Below are 27272 nucleotides of genomic sequence, written 5' to 3' on the forward strand. Positions count from 1 at the left end.
GGGCCCTTTGGAGGGTGAGGGACAAACAGGAGGGTATGGGCCCTCCCTTCTCTACAGTCAACTTCTTCTTAATACCAAAAGCTGGGTACTAAGACACCCACACAGCCCACCTCCAGGAAGGGGGTCTGATCAGCGCTACATTCTCAGGGCAGAAAATTCTCACAGCTAAACAAGAGATCAAAGCTGTAGTGAGTTCCCCATCGCTGGAGTTATCCTAGGCTGGGTTACTGCTTAGCTGTGTTGAAACCCTGAGAACCAGCCCAACCTGGTCTTTCCTTTATTCCATGAATGGAGCATCAGTCCCAGCCCTCCCAAGGTTTCACTTCTCTGGGGCTCAGTTGCCTCATCTGTAAAATGGGGATAATTCTGGTCCCTCCTGGGAAGGAACCCTGTGCAAGGAGAAAAGGAGTTAGTGAAGGAAAGTGGTCAGCACAGCATCTGGTGCACAGTAGGTGCTCAATAAATGCTTACTCCGTTGTTACAGCCATAGCTACTATCGGCTCCCTTGTCTCTCCTCCCGGCTCCTCCCTGTCTCTTGGCCTCACTCTCTTGTTCTCTCTCTGTAACTCTGTCAGTCTCTAGATTTGGGATTTTTTTTTTTTCTTTATGTCCCTCCCACCTGGTCTCGCGCTCTGCCCCCAGCTCCCCTGGTACCTCCATGCCACAACATTTCCCATTTTGAACTTGGCTTTCCTTTGGCAGTCTCTCTGTGCATGTGTGTCTCTGTCTCCCTGCGCCTCCCTCCCCCTATCTCTCACTCCCCACTGTGTTTTGATCCCTCTGCTTGTCTCTGCCCCTGGCGTGAACCACTCACTGGCTGCAGTGGCCACGGCCGCCCCACGCCCGGTCTCCATGGGCCCAGCTCCCGAAATCCTCCAGCCGACATTTGGCCAAAGCCCCTCTTCCCTCAGTGTAGCTGGAACAAGATTGGAATTTTTCAGCCAAACATCTTAAGAAATGAAAGGAAGTTCGGGGGACAGACAACAAACGCAGACACACAAAAACAGGCCCAGAAATGGTCCGTGCTTGACACAGGTCCCTAACCGCCAGGGGAGCACAGTCCCCCCCCTTCTTGTCCTGCCCCCGGGGCCCCTGGAGGCCCAAGAGGGAAGCGGTCTGCTCAGGGACACCCAGTGGAGTGGGTGGGTGAGAAAGACCAGCTGTGCCTCCAGGCCCCCAGTTTCCCAGTTTCCCAGGCTGAAGAACCTCCGGCCCCATCTTAGACCTATTGTTTTGGCCAAAAATCTAGGCCAAAGACATTGGGGAGAAGTGCTTCTGCTCCCTGGGAACTTGGAAGATCGCAGCCCAGGCAGGTCACCCAGGATCCAGCAGGCCCCCCTTGGCCTGGTGCAGGGCCAGTCGGAGCCCAAGGTGGATGGATGGGCGGGTGGGCAGGCGGGCGGGCACGGCAGGGTGCAGGGCCCAGCAGGGAGGACGGCAGCTGCCCTAATTACTCCAGCTCTTCAGGTTCCAATCTCGTTTGAAAAGGACTCCAGGGACGCAGCCTTTAATAACTACCAGTAAACAGGCAGGAAAATCGATACCGGGTAAATAGAGCCCTGGAGAGAGGGACGCCTGGGCTGGCTGGCCCTGACCTGCTGGGAGGGGCTCCCAGAGTCCTCTGTCGCGGGGCTGGCCACACTGGCCTTTCCAGCCCTGTCCCCCCTTCCCTGGAGACCCTGTGTGTGCGTTGGCTCCGGCCGCAGTCTCAGCTCCCTCTCCGCTAAGACCAGCCTCTCCTCCTCCTTTCCATTCCCTCCGAGCCCTGACCTGTGCCAAGTAGGTTGCCTGTTTCCGTTACAGACACCTCTGTTGCACCAGGCTCTGTGCCTGATGCTGGGAAGGCAGGCGTGGGTCCGACCCGGTTCTTGTCCTCCTGAAAGTCATCCGCCAGCAAGGGAGATTAAGAACAACAATGAGTGATTTAATGACGATGCAAGGACACTTGTGCAATTTAAAGCTGCCAGTGCCAGCCAGAGCCGCAGAAACAGAAAAGCAAGTCCAGGAAGAGGGGGACACGGGGAGGGTTTTGCTGGATGAATAGGAGTTCACCAAGCGAACAAGGGCTGGGAGAGGGAGAATGAGGTATGTAGTATGGTTGTGTCATAACAGCTTCTTGTTAACATTCACTGAGCACCTACCGCAGCCAATCACTCTGCTGGTCACTATGACCAGCATTATCTTGTTTTCTTTGGGCGTATATATTCATACCCCCATTTTGCAGATGAACACACTGAGGCTATGTGTGGAGCCAGGATTTGCCCATGGCCTCTGAGTCTTCTGAATTGCCTCTCTCAACCTCTTCACGCTGTATCTCCCAACTCTGACCCTGCCTAGCCCCGCTCAAGACTTGACACCCAGCCATGATTAACTAAAGCAAGTTCCCATCCTTTCCCTTACCACCCAGGGCTTAACACCTTCCAAGTAACACAGTGCCTTCGCCCTCACTAGGAGGCTCAGGGCAGAACTCCAGGCATGTCAGACCTGAAGATCATCTATGACGAGGCCCCATTTTGCAGACGGGCAAATGGACTCTCTGAGGAGACCTGCCCTCAGGAACAGAACAGGAACAGGATCCAAAAATGTTTCCTCTCATCCCCTCTCAGACCTGCCCTGGAGGAACAGCATTGTCAAGGAAAAAATCGATATGCACACACTCAACTAAAGTGATAAATCAGGCATCAGAACAAGGCAGCCCGGGAGACGGGGGAGGGGAGATGTTCGCGTGGTTGTCTTGAACGATACACGTGTCCAGGGACTCTAGCCTCACAGGTCTCTCTCCCGTCCCTCCTCTGCCTCGATTTTCCCAGCTCTCGGGGGCTGGGCAGTTGACAGAGGCAGGGGTAGTCCATAATCCTTGGGATGCTGACAGAGGAGAGAGCCGAGGGGTAGTTGTTTCAGCCTTGGGTGGTGACCCAAGTAAAGGTCTGGGAGAGTCTAGGCTCAGGGGAGAGAAGCCTGAGCAAGGCAGGGGGAGGCGGGGATCTTCAGGAAAGGGCGGGTGGTGTGTCCCTACCCATCTGGCTGCAGACCCCCGGATTGGACCGGGCACCCTGGGGTTATGCGCGTTAACAGCCGAAATGCATTCTACATTGTGAGGGGTTACTGTCTGCCAGGCTCTGTGCTTGGCACTGGGGTAGAGCAGTGAGCAAAGCAGTCAAGATCCCTGACCTCTTGGGCCGACAGCCTGGTGGGAAGAGACAGAGAGTAAAGAAAGTATGCAGACTAATGTGTCATATCAGGTAGTGCTTAATGCCAAGAAGAAAAAGAACGCCAGGCAAGAAGATGGGAACCAGGACAGCTGTGTTAGAAGGTGGTCTGGGAAAGTCTTTCTGAATGGGTGACATTGGAGCAGAGACCAAAGGAAACTAGGAGAATATCAGCCCCTGCTCCAACCACCAAGTCATATTCCAGGTGGAGAGAACAACAGAGGCAAAGCCCCGAGACTGGACAGTGCTTGGAGTGTTGGAGGAACAGCAAAGAGGCCAGGGTGGCTGGAGCGGAGTGAGCGAGAGGGAGGCAGGAGGTAATAAGTCAGAGAGGAAGACGCAACATGGGACTTGGGAGGAGTTTTGTAGACAATGGGGGCTTTGGAGGTCACAGCGAGGACTTTGGCTTTTACTCCCGGTGAGAGGGGAGGCCATGGGAGGATTTGGGGCAGAAGAAAGATGTAATCTGATTTGCATTGAAAAAGAAACAGACTACAGAATGCAAGGGCAGAGGCAGAGGACAGTCGTGAGTCTACTGCAAGAGTCCAAGCTGGAGAGAGACAGGGGTTTAGACCAGGTATAATCAGTGCAGTGAGAGTGGTCAGGTGTGGGATGTGTTTAAAGGTAGAGGTGACTGGGTCTGCTAGTAGGCTGGATATAAGGTATGAGGTCAGGCAGGGATGAGGCCAAGTTTGGGGGGAGGGGGCGGTATTGGGGCCCAAGCAGCTGGAAGGATAGTTCTCTATCCAGCCATCGCAATGAGGACCACTTCAGGAGGAGCAGGTTTAGGGTGGGGAAAGATCAGAGCTCTGCTTTAGCAGGGGTGACCTTGAGATGCCCGTTGGACCTCCCCAGGAGCGTGCCAAGGAGGCAGCTAGAACCACAAGTCCGGCTCCCAGAGGGAGAGGGTGGGTCTGGAAATGACGGATTGGAATCACCTGAGTGGTCCTTCTCGCAAGCTCACAAAGGGGTTGTGGGGTTGCTGATGCCCATTTTAGAGATGAGAAATCTGGAGCTCAGGGATGTTGAGTCACGGGACCACAGTCACAGAGCTGGCCCATTGGGCAGTGGGGACTTGGAATGAAGTCTGTCTGCCTCCCAGCCCCTGGGGCCCAGCCCTGTCCCTGGGCTCTGTGGCTATTCTCACCGAATCCTCCCTGCAGCTCTGTGCAAGGGGAAGGGGCATGTCATGGGCTCGCATCACATTCCTTTTTGAGCTGGGGCCACCAAGACCTAGGCAGACTGAAGGGACTTGCCCACAGTTGAGAAGCAGTCAAGTGTGCAGCCTTCCTGCAGGTGTGCCAAGTGAGCCTGGCAAAACTATCCCTCCAAAGTGGTCCCAAGGCGCAGAGCAGGTTAAAGCCTCTGAGAAGTCCTGCAGCCTGGACTTCGCCTTATCTCTATTTTCATGCAGTGTCCCAGGGAGCCTTGGTCCCAGGGAGCACCTAGAGCTTTGGGAACATGAAGCAGTGGTTGAGAGCAAAGCCTCAGCGCCCTCCTTTCTTAAATGGGGGCATCAACACCCACCTGGCTGGGGTTATCATGTGGTTCTGTGCATTTCCAATGAGTCCTAGGCATGGAGCCCTCGAAAGCACAGTGGGCAGATGTCTGTTAAAGGAAGGAACACATGAACAAACAGATGAATAAAAAAAACAAAGGAACTGGTGGGCGAAGGGATGGACAGACACAGAAATGAGCAAAAGGCGTGAAGGAACACAAGAGTAACCACACCCAAAAAGGATCGGGGTCTGAACTAGTGAATGCATTCATACATTCGGCACCCATCTGCTCAGCACCTACTGTGTGCAGGTGCTGGGGACACCGCAGTAAGGAAAACGAAGTCCCTGCCTTGGTGACATTCTAGTGAGAGGAGACAGAAAACAAGATAAATAGGTAAAATATAACTTATGCCAGATGGAGAAAACCAAGCAGGGATGGAGAGAGAGAAAAGGAAGTATGTGGAGGGGTGGCACATTTTTAAATAGGGTAGCGGTAAATGAGGGAACGGCTGAATGCATGAATTAAATTAGGGAGTGCGAAGGCATGCATCCACGAGAAGCATAAGGGATGATGGCAGGCTCGGGTGAAGGAGCTAATGAAGGAATTCCTGAATGAACCCAGATAGGAATGCCGGAACTAAGGCATGAATGAATGAATGAATGAAGGCGCGAATGAATGAATGAACGAATGAGCCAATGGAAGAGTGCTTGATTAAAGCTCCCATGAGGGAGGGGGTGGGTGAAGGAAGTTTGGACTGAGGCAAGAAGGCCGGCCTGCCCCCCACTGCGTGCATGGCCCTGGCTGCCCCTGCTCCCCGCACCGGGTTCCTCCGAACAGCCCTGGCGCACCCCACCCCCAGGGCCTGTGCGGCCACCCCTGGGGCCTGTGCGGCCACCGCTCCGGTGTGGGTGCTGATTTGTGGGGGGCTGCCCTCCCCAACCCCCACCCCCGCTCTGACCGCCCTCCCCTTGTGAGCGCAGGCACCATGCGACCCGTGCGGCGCAACTTCTACGACCCGTCGTCGGCGCCGGGCAAGGGCATCGTGTGGGAGTGGGAGAACGACGGCGGCGCGTGGACGGCCTACGACATGGACATCTGCATCACCATCCAGAACGCCTACGAGAAGCAGCACCCGTGGCTCGACCTCTCGTCGCTCGGCTTCTGCTACCTCATCTACTTCAACAGCATGTCGCAGATGAACCGCCAGACGCGCCGCCGCCGCCGCCTGCGCCGCCGCCTGGACCTGGCCTACCCGCTCACGGTCGGCTCCATCCCCAAGTCGCAGTCGTGGCCCGTGGGCGCCAGCTCTGGCCAGCCCTGCTCGTGCCAGCAGTGCCTGCTGGTCAACAGCACGCGCGCCGCCTCCAACGCCATCCTGGCCTCGCAGCGCCGCAAGGCGCCCCCGGCTCCCCTGCAGCCGCCGCCGCCGCCGCCGCCGGGAGGGCCGCCGGGCGCGCTCGCCGTCCGCCCCAGCGCCACCTTCGCCGGCGCCGCGCTCTGGGCCGCGCCCGCTGCCGGCCCAGCCGAGCCGGCGCCGCCCCCCGGGGCGCCCCCGCGGAGCCCAAGTGCCCCAGGCGGCGCGCCCACCCCCGGACAGAACAACCTCAACCGGCCCGGGCCCCAGCGCGCCACCAGCGTGAGCGCACGCGCCTCCATCCCGCCGGGGTAAGACGGGCCCCGGGCGCAGGGTGGCTGCCCTCCAGGGCTAGGAGCGTAGAATCGCTGTGATCCTAACAGTCACGAGCAATATCTAGCATCTAGTAGATGTTCACTTTGTGCTAAGCGCTAATTAAGCACCTTAACGCGTTCTCGCTGGTTTCCCTCCATGCCCGGGACGCATCACTCCCAGTTTACAGATGAGGAAACCCCAAGCATAGGGAGGGTTCCTAACTACCCCCAGGATCCCACCATTTACAAGCGAGGGCGGGAGGGCATATCAGCAGTAATGGTGTGAGCTCCGTGTGTATCCCTTGCTGAACTAGTGCTCCAGACGGTTCTATCATGCCTAGGTTGCAGGTGGGGAGGCCAGGGCTGGGAGAGGTATGTCCTCCAGCTGGAGAGCAGGGATTGGAATTCAGTGCCGGGGAATTCCAGAGACTGTGTTGTGTTGTCTTGGAATTTTTAGAAGGTTCCCGCCCCTCCCCCAGTCTCCTGTCCATCTCTCTCATGGAGGCTCCAACAGGCGCAGGCCACTTGTTAGGAATATTTCCTCTGCACGCCGCACCTCAAGTTTCCCTGTTGCTTTGGGCTGATACTATGGCTTTCAGGGGGCTCCGGAGACTGCCGGGTGACATGGGGTAGTGGCAGCATAGGGTGGTAGACCAGGAGAAGTCAGGCCCGCAGGAACCAGCGTCTCTGCTCTTGTTTTAGCCAGAGCAGCCCTTTAAGGAATCTCCTAGGAATTGGCTTTCCCAGCAGGATTTCACTGAGGAAATCCCCGGGTGAGGGCATCCCAGGCCCCAGGAGACAGACCCAGCCAGAGTCTGTCATCTGCTTGCTCTAGAGCCCTGACTCCATCCGTCTCAGCCTGACCAGTGGGAATGAGAAGGAGGAGCAAAGACCTTGACCTTGAGACAGACCAGAAGGGAAATGACCAGGCGGGGTGGGCACCCAGAGCCAGCTCTGCTCCTTTCACCGTGGCCTGATCCAGGAAAGACCAGCAAAGGTCAGATCAGGAAGGAACTTTTGAGGTTACTCCTGCAGGCTGGAGAAGGGACAAGACCCTAAAGCTGGCTGCCTTGTCTGCCCTCTGTCCCTTTGAAGGTGACCGCTTGGGTTCAGATGCCCTCTCAGCTACTTCTGAGTTAGGCAGGCTGAGGCGCACATCCTTTTCCTTCATTGACCCTCAGCCCCCTCACAGTGGCATACAGGAGCAGGATCTCCGTGGTGTGAGGGCGCTGTGGACCTGAGCACGGCATCTGGTCATCGCAATGGGGCCACGGTGGCAGGGGGGACTCTCGGCATCCAGGGAGAGGGATGGTGTGGAGGCAAGGGAGCCGCCGCCAGGGCTCAGAGCAGCGAGTGACTCCTGATTCTTGGGGTGGCTTGCTGCAGCTGCCACCTCCCTCCTCACCCTTCCCTGGGCCTTCCCCCCAGGCCTTTTCTGAGGGAGAAGAGCAAGGGCCATGGGGACAAGCAGAGGTGCGCCCCTTGTGGCCCAGTGCCAACAGAGAGGAGCCCCATGGAGCTCAGAAGTCTTCTCAGAGAGGCACTGCAGGAGGGAGTCACCCACTTGGAGTCATGGGACTGGAGTGTTCCCTGTAGGTAGCAGACTGGCTGTGTTATGAGAAGGGAGGACCGGCAGGCCCCCGAATGACAGCAAGGGGAGTCAGCCAGCTGAAGTGGGTGTGGAGGGGGCAGGACCAGGGAAATTCAGGGACCTCAGCAGCAAAAATTCGAGAACCTTCTCTCTGGGGCTGTATTGTTGTAACCCACTACTGGGTTATGAAATCAAAAGGTTGTAACCAGATTTTTTTTTTTTTTTTTTTTGGAATGGAATAGAATAGAATGGAGTGGAGCGGAACAGAACAAATAGAATAGAGTAGAGTAGAAAAAAGTAGAATATGCAGGCATACATCCTACATAGTGATCATAAGAATTGGTCCAGGAATCTTTTGCCTCACTTTTACGTGTGTTCAGCGGGTTTCCAGGTGAAGTGGATTTCTTCATCACTGATGAACTTTGGGCAACCCAGTGTTTCAGAGCAGGCTGGGAATTACTCAGCCTTTATTGCTCAATATTAATTCTCCAAGTATGTACTGTGGGTGTGTGTTCACAGAACTGAACGATACACATGGGGCCCAGAGTGACAGGGAGACAAACATACAGCAAGTAAATGAGTAAATGAACACAATCGCTGGAGAGAGAGGGAAGCGCCGGGAGGTATGGAGATAGGGTGGTAAGGTGGAGAGGGAACGGGGGGGTGGTGGGGCAAGACCCCCTCTGAGGAGGCAGCCAGAACTGGAGAAAGGCGGAATAGCAGGTTGACGGAATAGCATACGCAGTTCAGTGGGGCTTGCAAAACATGGCACAGGCAGGGAAGGCTGTCTCAGGTACTGGCACAGCAGGTGCAAAGGGGCTGGGGTGGGAATGTGTCCAGCAGGTTCTGGAGACCGTACAAGGATGGAGGTTTCCTGCTGGAACAGTAGGGGCTGAGATTTTTCCCAAATGGAGGTACAGAGCCAGATTGGAGCCTTAAGGCTTTTTGCTGCCAACAGTGGGGAGCTATAGAGTGTGCTTGAGCTCAAGAGGGTTATAGGGAGAAGAATTTCTCCTTGGGAGTGCTGTGCTGACCATTGAGCATGTCCTCCCATGACCTGCTGGAACTCCATTCTCCCAGCCATGTGCCTCTGTCCAGTACGCACTCTTCCCCCTGGGAGCCCTCTCTGAGAACAGGCGTTGGCCTGAAAGGGGGCGGGGTGGGAACCGTCAAAGGCTTTCTCATCCCTCCAAAGCCATCCAGACCCTGCCCAGCCAGACAAGCCTGTGTCAAGCACCCCCACCCCTCCAAAGAACCTGAGCTAAAAGTACTCTCTGTGGCTCAGAGTGGGGGGCGGGCACAGGACCTGTGGGTTCTGCCTCCGAACAAGGGGCGTGTGAGCAAGGTGGGTGGGGGTAGGGGACCCTGGTTCCTCCTGGCTGAAGCCCCTATTGCCAGGGCTCAGCCTGTGCGGGGAGACAGATGAAGATCTCTGAGGAGCCAGGCAGCCAGACCTCCAGGCCTCGCCCTGGTCCCCCACATCCCCGTGCCCTCGTAGCCTTCCATGTGGTCTCTCTGACTCTATGTTTATGTGCCCATTTTCCACTGTGTGAGGACACCAGTCATAGGCTAGGGCCTGCCCTAATGTCGTTAAAACACTCTAATCCCTCATTCTAATCCCCTCTGCAAGGACCCAGTCTCCAAAGTGTCCGAGACACTGGGGGTCAGGACTTCCACATCGGAGTTCTAGGAGTGCACAGTGTAACCGATAACAGGGTCTGTGTATCTCTCTGTCCATCTGTCTGTCTGTGGTTCCCCTCGCCACTTTTCCTTTTCCTTCCTGTTCCCTTCTCCGCACTTCCTTCTGTCCCACAGGACTGACACAGACCCCGGGTCCAGTCCTTTCCCAGCTGGGTGACCTTGGGTGCATGGCTTCACCTCCCTAGCCTCAGTTTCCCTCTCAGCACCACTCGTGCGCCCTGACTCTGCAGGGCCCGTGGTATGCAGAGCTTTAAATTTGTCCCCACCGTGTGATCAGTCCCCAGCCGCATCTCAGCCCCGGGTGGGAAACAGGACAGGAGAGGGGCACCGACTTGCCCAAGATCACACAGTGCCCGCGGCCTGGGTAGTTTTCCACTGCCCCTGTGTTGGGGCGGGGAGCCAGCTGGCAGCCCACGCCTGGGGGACACGCAGGGGTAGGGAAGACCCGCCCTGTCTCCCGAGAGGGCAGTGTCCAGCACTTTGGAACACAGCTGCGGGGCAGACTCAGAGTTTCCATCTCACGTGCTGGAGGCGAGAGAGGGGACAGCTGCAGGCCTGTTTCCATTTACTGAGCGTTCGCTTTGTCCCCGACCTCATGTCATGGCCTTTCCACACGTGGCCTGTCATCATGCCCACAGAAACCCCACGCGGTGCATCCGATTTTCCCCACTCTTCACGTGAAGAAACGAGGCTCCGAAAGGCTGACACCTGCTCAAGGTCCTCAGTTGGAGTCAGGGTATTGGGGTGCCCTACTCCCTTGCCTGTCCACCCCAGGTTTCTTGCCAGGGTCACAGAGACCTGGCCCTGATTGCACTGGGCCTCAGGGAGCCCAGGGGAGTGGCTGGACCCAGCTCTGGCCCCTTCTTTCACAGTGTGACTCCGGCGGGACTCATTGCCCCCTCTAGTCCCCAGTTGCTGCACCTGTGACGCGGGGCAGCTGTCCGCGCAAGGCCAGCGTTTTCAAGCCCATACTGTCTACACCACCCGCCAGCTGTGGGAAGAGGTGCTTCTCCCGTTCACCCGCACAGGCCAGCACACCACGCCAACCTGAGCGGTGTCATAGTGATGCCCCTTGAGTGGCATCTTCCTACCTCTGGTTCTCCGTGAGCCTGAGAATCTATTTGCCGGCTGCCAGAGCTTCCTTCTTTTGCTAATTACTTGTCTATTCCTTTTGCATGTCCCTCTCTTGGGCTACTTTTTTGCTCCCTTACTGATTTGCACACACTGCTTGTGCGTTAAGGGTCTTCAGCCCTTACGTGCCATCTTTTTATCTGTCACAGTTTGCAGTTTCTTTTGACCTTCTTTACAGGATCTTATGTTTATCTGTTTTTAAAGGAATTAGCCCATATCCGTGGAGCAACTACTGTGTTCCAGGCATTGTTTGGGGCCCTGGGGATCCGACAGTGGACAGAGCAGATAATCCCTAACCTCCCTGAACCACAGTCTCGTGAGACTCAAACAATAAATTAAATAAATAAATTCTAGAATGTGGTCCGGAGAGGGGTAGCTGCAGCAGAGGAAACGTAAAGAGTGGGTGACACGTAGGACCGATGAGAGGGGCGTGATTTTTAAATAAGGAGGTCACAAGAGGCCTCCCTGAGAATGTAACATTTGAGCAAAGGCTAAAGGAGGTTGAAAAGCAAGCCACGTGGAGAACTGGGGGAAGAGCATTCCAGACAGACGGAACAGCTTGTGCAAAGGCCCTGAGGCGGGAGCAGGCCTGGTATGTTTGAGGAAGTCAGTGTGGCTGGAGAGGCTGCAGGCAGTGAGCATGGAGGGTGGGAGATAAGGTCAGAGATGAAATGGGGCCAGTCTTCTAGGGCCTGAGGCTGGGAGGGTTGGGGGGATGGTGCGGGACTTGGGCTTTTATTCTGAGTGAAATGGAAGCCAGGAGGGCTGTCAGCTGGAAAGGCTGGTGCGACTTTGTTGTAACAGGCTCCCTCTGGATATTGAGACTATGCCACAGGTAGAGCCAATGCAGGAGGCAGGAGCCCATCTGGAGGTGGGCTTTGATATTGTCAGTATATTTGGGTGTTTTCTTCCCATTTTTTACTTCCACCAGTGATTTTACGTTTTTCTTTTAAAGACTTCATATTTTGTTCTTCAGTTCTTTAATAGGTATTACATTTCAGTGTTTCAAAGGACATCATGAAAATCTCACCTTCACCGTGTCTCCCCCTATTTCCCCCCCCTCCGCCCCCGTCAGGCCTGTGGCCTGCCCACCCTCCCCCTTTTCCTGGCCTCCTGTGCAGTCCCCCCTCCCTCCTGGGCGCCTCACCACAAGGTCAAACCAAACACCCCCACACCCCAGACCTGAAGCACTTCCTGCCCTGCTCCCTGGGAGGCCAAACCACACACCCCTGTCTGCATGTGGCTGCCCCAGGCCGTGGGAACCCGCCAGCCCAGCCCTCCCCTCCCCTCCCCTTCCCCGGGCTTCTCTGACAGCCCTGCTCTGGGGGGTTGGGAGCCCAGGGCATTGAAGGAGAGTGCTCCCAGGCCCCTGGATAAATCTGGCCCTAAGTGGCCACCAGCCCTCAAAAAGTCTCCCTAGTGGACTTTTGCACACTTTATTCCCTAGGCGTAGACAGGGGCAGGGATGAGAGGTTCCATCGTACAGAGGGGAAACTGAGGCCCACAGGAGCTCAGAGGCTTGTCCAGGCAGAAAGCGGAAGTGAGCAAGGGCCTCCAGACAGCAGCTGTTGATGGCCTGTGGTTTTGCTAGGCCCAGGGGGCACCCTGGAGCTCAGTGTAATGTCCTCAGCCCTGGGCCCTGCAGAGGGGAGTGGGAGCGGAGACTTGGCTGGTCCCAGGTATAGGTAGAGGGAGCAGGTGAGGGGAGCAGGCCCAAGGAACGTGGGGGATCCCCAGGGACTGTTCAACTTCCTTCTCCCCGACATGGCACTCTCACTTCTGCCCTTTCCTCACCCACTTGGACCCAACTGACCGAGGCCAGAGCCTCCCAAGTTTCCCCAAGGGACCACAGGGTAAGCACCAGGTGTCCTGAGGGCCCCTGAGGCCCATCAGGGGACCTGGAAACCATCACCAGAGAATGTGACTTGTCTGGCACCACCCAGGGCACAGGGGCAGGGGGAAGACAGGGAGCCCAGCTCTGGGCAGAAGGATGGGAATGCAGCTGGCCTAAAGGGCGTGACCATGTGGCTTCCTTCTTCCCTGGGGTCCCAAACTCTACTTCGTGCCTGAGACAGAGAGAGGAGTAGCCAGAACAGGCCCATAGGTCCTCTGTTTGGCCACTCAGGCAGCCTACCTGGGCCTGAGCCAGCTCCGGGGTCCACATCAAGAACTTCAGGGTCTGGTGGGCTCAGAAAGCTTGCTCAACTCCAGATGGCCCCACAGATCTGCCTGGTGGGGTCAGCCCTGGCCTCTGACTCGGAAACTCCAGGAACTGGTGCCAGCTGCACTGCTAACCAGCTGGGTGACTTTAGTGAAGTCACTTCCCTTCTCTTGGCCTCAGTCCCATCATCCCTAAAACCAATGACAGATTTCATCTCATGCACCATCTCTGCTCGAATGGTTATGTCTTCCAGGAGCACTCTTGAGGAGGAGTCGGAAGTTGTGTTTTGGCTTAGTAGAAGGGAATGCTGGAATCGACTGGTGATGCCTGCCATGGGTGCAGGAATGGCAAGAGTACTACACATGTCATGTGTTTGCCAATCCCGCTCCATCCTTGTCTCTGGGGGGACACTGGTATTAGAACTGCACCATAGGTCCTCTGAAGGGACCATAGAACTAGCAGGCCAATTGTTTCTTTGGTTCGACTCCTTCATTTGGTACTTCCTGAGAACCCATTTGCATGGGGTTTCGTCCACAATGCAAGGGCCCGAGGGCTGGTTCAGACACATCTCTAGAAGATCACAGTCTGGTGCAAGAGATAGAAGTGGAACCATACAACCAGAAAGCAAGATAATATGTCTGCATCATAAAAACAAAACAAAACAAAAACGGCAGGGTGGGGGGAGAGAAACATGGTCCCTTGGGAATTAAAAGGGGTAGCTATGGATCTATTTGAGGTAGATCAGAAAAGCCCTCATGGAGACAGTGGCCTTTGAGCCTGTCTTCAAAGGACAGATGTGAATTAGGAATAGTAGGGACAGGCTGGAGGAACAGTGTGGCAGAGATGCCCAGGCAGGAAAAGGCAGGGAACAGTGTGAGGAACAGCAGCTAGGAAAATCTTGCATTATCTCATCCTGCCTTTGAGCACTGCCTTCCAGTCTGTGTAGATATGAAGCCTCTCTGTTCTTCCTTGACAAGAAGGAAAGCCAAACACCCAGCCCTCTTTCTCAGACCAGTCCTGGGGGGTTTTCTCTCAGACAGAGCCTCCTGCCTGGGCCACTGAGCCATGATGAGGGAACTCGGTTCATGTCATATGGCTAAGCACAGACTCTGGAGTCTGACAGCCTGGGCTGGAATCCTGGCTCTACCACTGGCAAATTACTTCAGCTCTCTGGGCCTCAGTTTTTTCCCTCTCCATAGTGGGGATGTCATAGACTTTGGGGAACAATTAGATGAGGGGAGTGAAACAGGACAACAGCATCGGGCCCATAGTGAGTGCCTGGAATTTTTGACCACAGGGAACACCCCTTTGCCTGTCTCTGTGTGGCGCATTCACCAAGACAATTTCTGTGCAATGCCCAGGATCCTCAAAACCTCGTCATGGAACCTTGGCCCCAACTGGGATGCAGAGCACTTCTGGGAATTTCTCAGGAAACATTTTCTTGGGCCTTTGGGCAGGATGTCCCCTGAGCGTGAGTGCTGGCAGAGGAACTCCAGGGAACCAGAGGCCCTAGATGGTGTTTCTCTGGGACACCTGCTTCAAGGCTCACTTCAAATATGTGTAGAGAACACATGGGGACAAAGGGCCTGAATGTGTGCTCATGAGTCACCTGCTCAGAAGGTTCCCACCAAATTCAGCCTTCCTTTCTTCATGCAACAAGTGTTTCTCAAACACCTGCTATGTGCTGTATACTAGGGTTGAAGTCAGGTGGTCAAGGAAGTTCTCTGTGATGAGGTGGCATTGCCGCAGAGACCTCAGAGAGCCATTTGGCATCTGGGGGGAAAGCCTTCGAGCAGAGGGCACAGCAGGTGCAAAGGCCCTGACAGGGGACTATGCTCGGTGGGTTAGAGCCACAACAGATGTGTCTGGAGGAGCAAAACGGAAGGTGTAGGAGATGAGGCCACAGATTCAGGGAGGGCCTGGTCAGATCAAAGACTTTATAATCAGGTCATGGTTAGCACTAAGACAATCAACTAATCAATAAGGTAATGCAAAGACAGAGATTTCTCTGGAGTAAAATGGTAGGGAAGGTCTCTGATAAGGTGACATTTGAGTAGAAATCTGTGTTAAGTGAGGGATCAAGGCATGAGGATATCTGGGGAAGAGCATTCTGAAAGATCAGCAAGTGCAAAGGCCCTGGGGTAGGAATGTGGCTGGTGTGTTCCAGAACAGCACAAAGACTGGGGGGGTAGGTGGGGTGGGGCTGGGGTAGGGTGGGTGAGGGGTAACTACAGGGGAAACACAATTCAAGGCGTAGGTACTGGCTATCTCACATAGGGTAAGGAGGTTGGATTTTACCCTGAGCAAGGTAGGATCTGTGTGGGGTTGAGGGCAGAAGAAGAACAGGGCCGATGCAGAGGTGGGAAAGACAGCAGGAAACCCAGCATGGCAATGGGACCCATCTCCATCCTGGGGTGGCCAGCCCTGGCTTCTGGTTAGAGCAGATCTCAAGGGGGTCCGATGGCTTCCTCTTACCATTTGCCAGCCTGGGCCCCAAGAGGGTGGAGCAGAGAGTGCAGGCCGGCCCCCCTTCCGGGAGGCATGCGGGCAGCAGACTCTTGTCCAGGGCATGAGGATGTGCTCGCTGACTCGGAGGAAACAGTGCATCCCACATCAAAAGGGGGCCCCGGGCGGCTCCCACGCTCGGGCATCGTGGGAACCCTGTTACCCTGGGTTCTCTCAGAGGGCCTGCAGATTGAGAGAGGCTGGGGGCTGCCTTCACACTCTTCCCCGGCTCGTAATGAGTAAATAAAAAACAGCCCCACTGTCACACCCTATCCACCACCTTCCCAGGAGCAAGACTCATTTTTGTAAATTGGGTTCTGTGGTTTTTAAGGGCTGCCAGAAATTGTTGGGCGGCTGAGATTTTAGAAACCTTCCCTTTCCAAGGTGCCCTCCTGCCTAAATCCCAGGACAAAGACTCAGCAAGACCAGGGTCATGAACTGGACCAGATGCTGGGCATTAGATAGACCTGGGGTAGGGAACGATCCTCCCTGATGGGCAGAGGTTGTGCTGAGGATTCTGCTCAGCTTGAGAGTGCGGTGATGGATTAGTGATGTCTGCCTCCAGTAGAAGACAAGCAGTAATTGCTTGCATACTAAATATTGTTCTTGCTATCCATTTTACAGATAGCCATGGAGAAAAAGAAGGATTTTTTTTCATGAGACAGAAGGGAAGATAGGAGGTGGGGGGGACCTAGATATTCTGAGGGCCTTAGCAGTGTGCCTACATTAGAACTCTATTAAAGGACAGGGCAGGGAAGAGGAGAAGCTTGAGGTACGTGCCCCCTTGTTTTCCTGTAAGAGTAAGAGGAGGGATGAGATTAGGTGATATCCTGCAGGAAGGTCCTAGAGGATTATGACAGACCCTGGGAGGGTCAGATGGAAACTCAGCCCCATCTCTTGGGTCCTGGCAGGCTACAAGAAGGAGAAAATCCTTCTCCGCTCACACCCCTGCACCATACTATGAGCTTTGCATGTTTTAACTCACTGAATGCTCACAGGGCTTTAATCCCCATTACAGATGGGGAAATTGAGGCACAGCACCTTTCTGCACACACACCTCAACTGTGACCAGGTGGTACCCTACTGCAGACCCCTTCCCATGCCATCAGGGGGTCTGGGAGGAGTGCTGCAGGGAGCCCAAGTTCAGTCTGTGCTGCTGAGCAGGGAGAGTAGAGCCTGTGTGCAGTGCAGGGGTGCACAAGACTCTGGACAAAGTGGGGGCCTCCCCAGCCAAGCATCTGCGTGTCTGTGTGTGTCCCCATGTGCACTGGGTGGCTGCATGAGCTGGCTTCTCTCGTCCAATGGCATGCCCTCACTCTGTGTGCATGGGTGTGCCTCCATGTGCATGGTGTGTCCCCTGCAGAAGTGTGTGTGTGTGTGTTCCCTGAGATGCGTCTGTGTGTGTCTTTGGATATATGTGTGCATGGTATATGTTCCCTAGTATGTTGGTGCATTTGTGTGCTTTTGTGTGTCTGCGTGCAAATGTGTGTGGTGTGTTCCCCCATGCACACGTATTCCGTGTCTGTGTCTGGGGAAGGAGCTTCCTGGGATGTGTGTATCTGTGTGGGGAGGTGCCTGTTGGTGCAGTGTTCTCTATGTTGTGTGTGTGTGTCTGTATATTTGGATGTGTGGTATGTTCCCCCAGTATATGTGTGCATGGAAAAATAACGCCTGTTCCCCAGGAGTGTGTGTGTGTGTGTGTGTGTGTTTCTGGATCTGCTGCAGCTGCGCCCGAGCCTGTCAAGCATACCATTTGCTCAAAGATGCTTTCCAGCCTGCTGCCCGGGATCGCCTGTGCCTGCCAGGGCCAGGTAACCAGGCAGCCCTGGCCAGGCTCAGACCTTAGCAGACAGGCAAAGGGGTGGTAGCAGCAACTTCCCCAGCTGTCCCTGCCCCCATCCCCTCCTGCACCCTCTCCTGGCACATTGCCCAAGCCCTTCTGGCTCCCCTGGCTTGAATAACACGTTTCTGCATGGAGACTTATCTATCCAGCATGTCAACAGCCAGACAGACCGTAGTACACCTGTGTAATCCAGTGCTGAAGTCGTGACAACTCAGGCGGGCATAGTGTACAGATCACCGCAGCCACTCTCATTCAGCCCTCCCAGCAGCCCTGGGGGTGAGGTGTGATTATCCCCATTTTACAGATGAGGAAACCAAGGGTCACAGAGGTTCAGCGACTTGCCCAAGCTTGTCACTGCAGTACTTTCATGGTTTCTTCTCCAAGGGGAAGGTGAGATACACCATGACTTAGCGGGCCGAGGTGCAGAGAGGTGAAACTGCTCAAGCAGGGTTACTCATCAGTGGGGTGTTGGTGATAAGTAATGGCTTTTTTAGGTGCCAGGAATTCTGTGGGACCCTCGATGTGCAGAATCTCATGGACTCTTCGCAGCAAACATAAGGAATGTGCCACTTTACAGATGGGAGCCAGGCTTAAGAGAGGTGCTGTGAAGTGCTGTGTGACGCCCAGCCAGTTAGTGCTTGAGCTGAGATATGAGAGCATTTAAAATCAGCCAGAGCTCTTTGGTCGGGGAGGGCAAAGAGGGGAAGCCGCTATGGTTTCCTAGGGCCTCTGCATTTGAAGAGAAGCAATGCCTCAGTTATAGGAACCGACATTAGTAGATCTTCGAGAGGGGTAAAAAAGTGTTCGTTGTAAAATGTCTTTGGAAAACCTGGATTTATCATTCCCAATCATATTTCCTTATGCAGGACTTATCAGAGCCTTCAATGTGCTCATATATATTGTGAATTTTCAAGGAGACCGTGAAGTGTTTCGTAACTTATTTGATCCCTGAATGCCTCTTTACCAGAACCTTTTATTGGGAGAAATGCTGGAGTGGCTACATCACTCATAGTTGGCTTTAAGGCACAGTGGCCAGTGGAAGGGAGCTGTTGGACCCCAAGCAAGGGACACCAGCTGAGGTGTGGGGAAGAAAGTACTAAGTCTAGGGGTCCATTCCATTGTAACTGGGGCAGAGATCCCAATCACATACCCCCCCCCCCCCCAAAGAAGGATGTTTGTGACCCTGGTGATCATTCTAAATGACGGGACAGGCACAAAGAGGTCAGAGTATGCCCAGGAGCCAGAAGGCAAACCAGGATCCCCTGATCTTCTGGTGTGGGGCTGGAGTCCACTACGGCCTCTTTTCTCTCCTCAGGGTCCCCGCGCTCCCGGTGAAGAACTTGAATGGTACCGGGCCAGTCCATCCGGCCCTGGCAGGTGAGATCCAGCCCTGAAGTGGCAGAAGGGTATTGGCCCATGAGGAGGAGGCCGCACCTATCTGCCCTGCGGCTCCGCCCCTTGACGGTACTAGTGGGCGGGGCCCAGAGGAAACGTCCCACTGACATTGTGGGGGGACTGCAGAAGGCATTCCACTCGGCTTCCACCCGCGGTGGGGCGCAGGGGGCCCCAGCCTACCCACCTGAAGGCTCCCGGATTCCCGGGCCGAGCAGGTGGGCGGGGCCTGAGGAGGGCTCAGGCGCTCACCCAATGACGGGAGGGCGGGGTGGGAGGGGACCAGGTGGGCGCCCCGCCCCCTGACGGCCCCGCCCTCTCTCCAGGGATGACCGGGATCCTGCTGTGTGCCGCGGGCCTGCCGGTATGCCTGACGCGGGCCCCCAAGCCCATCCTGCACCCGCCGCCTGTGAGCAAGAGCGACGTCAAGCCCGTGCCCGGGGTGCCCGGGGCGTGCCGCAAGACCAAGAAGAAGCACCTCAAGAAGAGTACGCCTTCCGCGCTGACCCTGACCCCACTAAGCTCACCCTTGACCCCAGCGCCTCTGACCCCTAACTCCAGTTTGTTCATAGGACTTAGAACTCCACCTCCATCTCCTGATCTCAGCTCCCTTTCCCCTGACCCCCTCTGCCACCAACTCTGAGTGCGGCAACCGCTGACAGGTGACTCCTGCCAACCCCTCTCTGACCCCTGACCCCGTCCTGAGCCAAGCCCTCAGGGGGAGATTCTAGGCACCCTCGAACCCACCCCGCTGTGTCTTTGCAGGTAAGAACCCCGAGGATGTGGTTCGAAGGTACATGCAGAAGGTGAAGAACCCGCCAGATGAGGTGAGCCCCCACGGGCGGGTCCTGGCCTGGGCAGAGGGCGGCGACCTCCCACCCTCTCCTGTGGTTCTGTGTGTCAGTGTCTCCTCCCAGTCTGGGGGTTCGCCTTTTCCCTTTTATGCAATGTCTTGTGATAAACAGAAATGCTTTAACGTAATAGAATCACATTTGTCAATCTCCTGAAGAATGACAGTTTTCGTATCTTATTTTCACCCGTATTTTCCACCCCATATTTAAATTTTTCTTTTGTATAGTTAAAGCTGTAATACCTCTGGAGGGGGGCTGCAAGGGGGCCCCGTCTTCCTCTGCCATGTGTCTGCATTCAGTGTTAAGGGGGTGTCCTCGCCCTTTGCCAAATGGGTACCAGAGGCAAGGCAGTCTGACACCCTTGGGGACTTGGGGGCCTGGGGGCGTGGCCCCGCCCAGGGGCCGCGCCCACCTGAGGGTATCCTGCCCTGGCCCGTCCTCAGTCTCCTCTCTCTGCCCCTGCCCCAGGACTGCACCATCTGCATGGAGCGCCTGGTCACCGCATCCGGTTACGAGGGCGTGCTTCGGCACAAGGGCGTGCGGCCCGAGCTTGTGGGCCGCCTGGGCCGCTGCGGCCACATGTACCACCTGCTGTGCCTCGTGGCCATGTACTCCAATGGCAACAAGGTGGGCGGCGCGGGCCAGTGGGTGGGGCGCAGGCAGAGGGGCGGGGCCGGGATGCCTGGGGGCCTCACCGCCAGCCGCTGTCCCCGCCCCAGGATGGCAGCCTGCAGTGCCCCACCTGCAAGGCCATCTACGGAGAGAAGACGGGCACTCAGCCGCCCGGGAAGATGGAGTTCCACCTCATCCCCCACTCGCTGCCGGGCTTCGCTGACACCCAGACCATCCGCATTGTCTACGACATCCCCACAGGCATCCAGGTCACCCCCGCCCTGGCCCCGTGGTCTCAAATCCTCTGAACCCTGCAGAGGCCCCCCCTTCCCACCTATCTGCGGTTCAAACCTGTGCTCCCCTCCCCACAGGGCCCTGAGCACCCCAACCCAGGCAAGAAGTTCACCGCTAGAGGCTTCCCGCGCCACTGCTATCTACCCAACAACGAGAAGGGCCGGAAGGTGGGTGCCCTGAGAGTGCAGGGGTGTGGAAGCTGGCCAGGGTCCCCCTCACCCCCAGTCCCTGTTTTCTCTCTGCACCAACAGCGACCACTACCCCCTAACGCAAGTCCAGCCCTGCCAGTTGCTTCATACTCATCTCATTTGCAGCTTAGTGAGGTCAAGGTCTTGACCCCATTTTACGGAAGTCTCCGACAGGGCAAGTGACTTGCCCAAGGTCACATAGCTAGTAAGTGGGAGAGCCTGGATTTCACCCCATGCAGTCCAGGCTCTTCACCACCACACTCCCAGTTGTCGGCCTCACTTCCTGTTTTTCAAGAGAAGTCCGACCTTCTGACTTTCATGTGAAATCTCCAGGTTTTTTAATATTGCCCCGGAAGTCACCAAATGGCTATTTAGCACACCAGATACAGCTGAGGGCCTTCCATTTGTGACCCAGATGAAAGAGGCAGAGAGCCTGGAAGGAGCTCTTACTGGGACCCCATCTAGGGACACAGCCAGGCTGGGTGGCCACTGGGAAGGCTGCAGGGCTTAGAAGGCACTAACGGAGCCACAGAGTGGCCAGGGAGGGAGGGAGGCTGGACTAGGGGGCATTGGATGGGGGCTCCAGCCACAGGGTGGGGCTACGGGGGCCCTCCCCTCACGCCCACACCTGCCCCCGGTATCTGCCCACCAGGTGCTCAGGCTGCTTATCACGGCCTGGGAGCGGAGACTCATCTTCACCATCGGCACATCCAACACCACGGGCGAGTCGGACACCGTGGTGTGGAACGAGATCCACCACAAGACCGAGTTTGGGTCCAACCTCACAGGCCACGGCTACCCGGACGCTAGCTACCTAGACAACGTGCTGGCGGAGCTCACAGCCCAGGGCGTGTCCGAGGCTGCGGCCAAGGCCTGAAGCCCGAGGCTGCCCACCTTCCCTCCTGCTTGGCCCCCTGGTCCGGCACTTGCCTCCCTCCGCCAGGTGTGTCCTGGCGGCCCAGGTTCAGGGCTGGGGAGGAGCCTGCGGAAGGAGCCAGAAGCATTCTGGAGATGTGGCTGGAGGTAGTTGGGATATGCTGGGAGGATGGCAGGCCAGCCGGCTCTGACTTATAGCTCCCCGAGAGGGTGGCAGAGAGAGTACCAGGAACCACAGCAACCTCCCTACCAAAAAGACAGAGCCCCACCCCCTCACGCAAACACACGTGTCCTGTTGAACACATGCACGCACACCCACGTGCCTCTACTTACCCCCAGACTGGGGGGGAAGAGACAGAAGACCCCTGTGATACTCCATATGGATTCCCATCTGTGTCTCTATCACATCAGTACAGGCTTGTCCACAGGCAGGATTCAGGTCAAGTACCCTGGGGGCCTGCTGGGGCTCCAAGGGGTAAGGGGCCCTTGGGAAGCTCAGCCTCTCACCGCCCCCCCATCTCTGCCACCCACAGATGGGCAGTTGTGGGCCCATGGGGTAGAAGCCCCAGCTTAGTAAGCAGGTTTGCAAAGGGGCAGGCCAGAGAGAAGGTCCCCCCCTCGAGAGAGGGCCAGAGGGATCTTATTCTGTGCTGGTGTCTCCATCCTTCTGGGACTCTGACGTCCTTCTTCTCCCCTCCCATCCCCAGGCCTTATGTCTGTCCCAGATAAGGCACTGTTCTCCTTTCCTCCCCACTCCATCCTCTCCACCAAATGCTCCCAAATGTCAAGATCCAAAGGCTGGAGCTTCTGGCTTCAGGAGCAAGACAAGGAGGCCTAGCTTAGGCCAGCAGGTCTAAAAAGCAGACCAGACAGCAAAGAGTCCATTTTGCTTTCCTTGGGAGTGGGCAGTGGGGTGGCTGATGGTCTTGGCCAACCAGGGGCCTGTTGCCCAGGCAACTCACCAGCTCCGCCTCTGTTGATTGGCTGCCACGGTGGAAGTCAGCCAAGATTTAAAGGGACGCCAGCGATTGCTCTTTTGAAAACCTACCAGTCCCACTGTGGGTGGAGAAATAAATGGTCTTTCTCCTCCTCACTCAGTCTTTTCCTGCGGAGGGGTGGAGTGGGGTGGGTGGCTCTGACCCTGGGGGTGGGGGGGCTCTGGCCCACCCCATCGGGGAGTTTGCTACAAAATGATGGCCCCAGGACCATTGCCCCTCTCAGCCTTGGGCAGCTGGAGATGGAGGGTCCCCATAATTCTCTAGTCTTAGGGCACACAGGGAGTGTGAGGGTAACAGAGGCAGGCCCTCCCAGCCCTAGACCCCAAGAGGCGGGCCTGAAGGTGCTGTTCTCAGGCACGGCCCAAGGCAATGCACACAGCTGCTCCCTAGTAGAGTACTGGGAATGAGGGACTTGGGCTGGGAGCTGAGAGCTTTCGGAAAAACATGGACGAGCTGGGAGACACTGTGACTGGCCCCTCGAACCCCAGCCCCTGCCCTAAGAAAGGAGGGGCCGGTTCTGTCTAGGGACAGATCCCAGGAATGCAACAAGCTTCCTATCAGCAAGGCATGCTGGGTGGCGGAGGCAGATTCTGCGGCTCCAGGCGACCCCTGCTGGCCACGCTCGGGATAGCGCTGCATCTTCCTGGGTCCCCCTAATCTCCAGATACGCTTTGGTTTCTGTCCCACCTTCTAGTCACACAAAAACCAGAAATGAGTCCTTGGAGGCCCTTCCAGTTCTGCCAGTTGGGTGTTCCCCAAATATTTTACCCTCTATGATTCATTCTCAAAGAAAATCTCACCTCAAACCCCACTATACAAAATTGCCCAGCCCCGTGATCATCAAATCCTGTGTTCGACCATATCACCAGAGGAACTTGTTAAAAATCCTGGTCCACGTGCCCACACTCCTTCAGATTCTGATTCAGTAAATCTGGGTGGGGGCTGAGAATCTGCCTTTCTAGCAGACAACCTAGGGGGTGAGTTTTGGACCACAACAGTCTAAGAAACACCTCCCTGGCTCCCAAACCAGTTCCATGGAACCCAGTTTGACAACCACACATCTAGACACTCCTTCATTTTATACAGCATGAAACGAGGCTCAAAGAGGGGGTCAGAACCTAGGCCAAGGTCTCCCAGGCTCCAAGGGTCTGAGTCTGGCACGCTGAGCTCCAAGCCTCCATTATTCCCGAGGGAACCAGATTCTGGAAGCTTGCGGTTAGGACTCTCGGCCAAGGCAGGGTTCAGGAGGATCAGTGAGGTTACACGGATTGGCAGACATGAAAACAGGAAGGGCTGAGCCTCTTTAGTGCCTGTCTGGGGCAACAAGGCCACATGGGTGTCGGGGATTCACAGACAGCTGTATCCAGCAGCTCAGGACCAGGTGGGCCCAGTGGGTGTGGGCAGGAGCCAGTCTGGTTTAGCAGAGACCTTCCCCTGAGCCGAATGAGTCAGGCTCCTTATCCCATCCACTCCCATCTGCCTCGCCCAGAGACTGAAAGTCATTCGGTACAAAGGCCAGCCCCCTGCCACAGGGCTTCCGTGCCCGGGATTTTGCACTTAGGGCACAGAGACTAGGAGATCTCCAGAAGCCTGCACCCTACAGCATCAACGAGGAACAGGACAGCCCCAAGACTCCAGGGTGCTCTGAGAGGGGGTCCTCTGGCGCCTTCCTTCCCCTTCCAGGCTGGTTCTGGCCTTTTCTCAGTGCCCGAGGGGGCTCAGGGCTGCCCTCTGCTGCTCCCGCTGCTGGAACTCTTCATGGGCTCTGTCCAGATCTTCGAGCACCTCCAGCAGGCGGGCAGCTGCCTCTCTGTGCCGGGCCAGGGCACTGGGACAGACCCCTGCGAGGGACACAAGGAGCCACGGGGGCTTAGCCAGGCCTAGGCAGGCTGCCATAACCTAGACCCAGTGGCTTTCTCAGGCTCCAGGTTGACCCTATGCCCTGAAAGCCCACACACTCCATCCCCCCGCCCCCCCCCCCCGATTCACCACACTTGCTGGTGAACTGCGAAGGGGAGGGGAGTGGTGAAGGACATAGTCGTGTGTTTGGCAAGTTATGGCAGGTGGCAGAGATGGCAAAGAAATGGGACCTCCTTAGCCGCTCACCTTCCGTGGCCCCGGAGCCCTTCTCTGCGTCTGCCTCTGGACTGGAATCTATGTTGAGATCCTCCTGGAATTTCATCCTGGAAGTTGAAAGGGAGAAAGACAGGGTTGGTCCCTGACTCCCGATCTTGTTCTCCACTCCGGAGATTCTCTGCTGGTTGCAAGAGACATGACAGGTTCCCACCTGTCACCATCACCACCACCATTATCACAGCAAATACTTACAGAGTACCAGACACTGTTATAAGCCATTCCCACGTATTAACTCATTTAAGTGCCACAAAAGATGTATCCAAGGTAAGGACTTACTATTGCCTCCATTATACAATCCACTGAGACACAGAGAGGTAAAGTAACTTGCCTAAGGTTGCACAGCATAATAACTTGCTGTCTATGCTGTGACTGGGCATCTACAAAATGCCTTACCTACATTAGCTCGTTTGACCTCTCAGGACAACTCCAGGAGGAAGGTACTATTATTATCCCTGTTTTCCATATGAGGAAACAGAGGTACAGAGAGGGTAAGCAATGTGCCCAAGATCACACAGCCAGTGAGTGGCTAGCCCAGAATTCGAAACCAGACAGGCCAGCTCCAGAACCCACTCTAGAAGGAGCTGGAACAAATAGGTCACTGGGTAGCACTGAAGCCCACCAGGAAGGAAAAGGAACACATCCAAGGTCTGTGCCCGTGTCCCCAGGGACCCAGATATGAAAAGATCCAAGACCCACTTCTGCACTGGGGCCTGCCTGAGGATGCCTCCCCATCCTCCCCTTGAACCTGCACGCCATGCACCGGGAAGCTCAGCTGAAAGCAGATGGAAAGAATGAATAAATGGACGTGGGGGGCCATGCTGGGTAGCTGGCCCGGCTGGCCACTGTGGGGGGGGGGAGGCTGGGCAGGGGCACCCACCTGAGCTGGTCCCGCCCCAGGAGCAGCTGCCGGTACACCATCTGGATCTCAGCGTCAGGATCCAGCGGGTCGCTCCAGTCCCCCAGGGTGACGGCCGAGTGTGTGCGGCTGCAGCCAGCAGCTGAGGGGGACACGGCACCATCAGGACCGCCTCCCATCATCCCCTCCAGAAGCCCCCACTGCTGATGGTCCCCAAGCCCCTGACCCTTCTGCCTCTAAACTCACTCTTCTGACATACTACTTCCATCATGCCCCACTGCTTCCACTCCCACCCAGCATAGTGGTAGCCTCACCTCCCTCTAGCCTCCTCCCACAGTCCGGGCTCCAGCCACGCAGACCCTTTGCAACCTTTCAGCCCTCCCTCTGCCGCCTCCGGGTCTTTACTCATGCTCTTTGCTCTGACTACACTTCCTTACCCCATCCCTGTCTCCAACTTTGTTGCTTAACGCCTACTCTTCTCAGTTGACATCGAAACAGCACCTCCTCCAGGAAGCCCTCCTTGATCTCCTACTCTGGGGCTGGATCAGAGGCATTCTCTGGCATCTCAAAAGCCTCATCTTGGTACTTAGAAGACTGTATTACAATTGTCTGGTTATTCGCTTGTCTTCCTCTAGAGCATGCCTGATGTCTGTGTTCCACTAGATGCTTAGCACATAGTAAGTGCTTAAAAAAATAAGACCTCATATGTACTGAGCACTACGTGCTCGACAGCGTTCTGTGTGCTTTGTGTCTATCAACTCACTCCTCACAACCCTAGGAGGCAGGGACTGTCATCAACCCCATTCCAAGCTTCAGGAGACTGAGGCATAACGAGGTTAATTAAGTAACTTGCCCCAGGTTGCTCAGCGGCCAGAGGAGGTGGGGCATCCGCCGATTGACAGGTAGGGAGGGCCGAACCCGAGCCCACCCTGCCCTTCACCTGAGCGCTCAGCCTGGAGGCAGCAGGTCCAGCGCGAGCTGCGGAAGGCACCAGGGTGGCAGGAGGCCAGCTTGTCCGGGTTGGGGGCGCTGGCCTTGCGCAGGGCTGACAGCCATTGGTTGAGCTCATTCACATTCTGCGGGAAGCCGGCGGGGGGGGGGGCGGGATGTCAGGGGTGCGGAAGCTAAGGGATGCCCTCCTCCCCATCCTTGCGGTGCCTTACCTTGCACTGGAGGTAAGTGGTGTGCAGCACGCCGGCAGCGTCCTGAGTTAACACCTGCATCACGTGCGGCAGCTGGAAGGCACCCTCGTCCATGCGCTCCACGGCACGGATGTGCGACACAGGGATGGAGGAGCGCATCTGGGAGACAGGTCTGTCGCTGCAGGGTGGGCTGGGGGCCGGGGTGGTGGGGCCCAGGGACAGCTTTCCTTTGGGGATGTTCCCCAGGGGTGTGTCTGTAATCTGGGCTCATGACCCCTGTCTCGAGCACTGAGTCCCCCAATCCTGCCCCATCTAAGGAAGTACCGACTCCCCGGGGCACCAGTGTCCATCACCGCCATCCATCAGTCAGCCCAGCAACCACATGGCAGACATGGCAGACGGGATGTGCTTTCCAGCACTCCGCAGTTACCAACTTACACCAACTTCTGAGGCTGGGTCTGTGTGCCGAGGAGGAAACTGAGGCCCAGGAGGACCCGTGACCCTTCTGAGGTCACTCAGCTAATAGAGCCAGAGTTGGAAACCAGGGATTAGAACTCTAGACTCTATGCTTTACTGACAAAGTGGGAATAATGAGCAAGCAGGCCCTGCCCGGTGTTA

General features: G+C 56.2%; 2 protein-coding genes across 2 annotated transcripts in view; one reads left to right on the plus strand and one right to left on the minus strand.

Moving 5' to 3' along the window:
* Window positions 1–22389, plus strand: part of DTX1 (deltex E3 ubiquitin ligase 1) — a 33987-nt gene extending 11598 nt beyond the window's left edge. The window contains exons 3-10 of the mRNA XM_047697547.1: window positions 5690–6374; window positions 18625–18686; window positions 19028–19189; window positions 19467–19528; window positions 20021–20179; window positions 20272–20433; window positions 20536–20625; window positions 21299–22389. Of these exons, the coding sequence (XP_047553503.1) occupies window positions 5690–6374; window positions 18625–18686; window positions 19028–19189; window positions 19467–19528; window positions 20021–20179; window positions 20272–20433; window positions 20536–20625; window positions 21299–21523 (1607 nt within the window). The 3' untranslated portion in view covers window positions 21524–22389. The remainder of the gene's footprint in view (window positions 1–5689; window positions 6375–18624; window positions 18687–19027; window positions 19190–19466; window positions 19529–20020; window positions 20180–20271; window positions 20434–20535; window positions 20626–21298) is intronic.
* Window positions 22390–23183: 794 nt separating this feature from the next.
* RASAL1 (RAS protein activator like 1) overlaps window positions 23184–27272 on the minus strand; it is a 28574-nt gene continuing 24485 nt past the window's right edge. The window contains exons 17-21 of the mRNA XM_047697546.1: window positions 26676–26813; window positions 26453–26588; window positions 25534–25654; window positions 24627–24703; window positions 23184–24361 (exon numbers count right to left, since the gene is read on the minus strand). Coding sequence (XP_047553502.1) covers window positions 24222–24361; window positions 24627–24703; window positions 25534–25654; window positions 26453–26588; window positions 26676–26813 — 612 coding nt within the window. The 3' untranslated portion in view covers window positions 23184–24221. The remainder of the gene's footprint in view (window positions 24362–24626; window positions 24704–25533; window positions 25655–26452; window positions 26589–26675; window positions 26814–27272) is intronic.

Source organism: Lutra lutra, chromosome 12, assembly GCF_902655055.1.
Source record: "Lutra lutra chromosome 12, mLutLut1.2, whole genome shotgun sequence".
Taxonomy (NCBI): domain Eukaryota; kingdom Metazoa; phylum Chordata; class Mammalia; order Carnivora; family Mustelidae; genus Lutra; species Lutra lutra.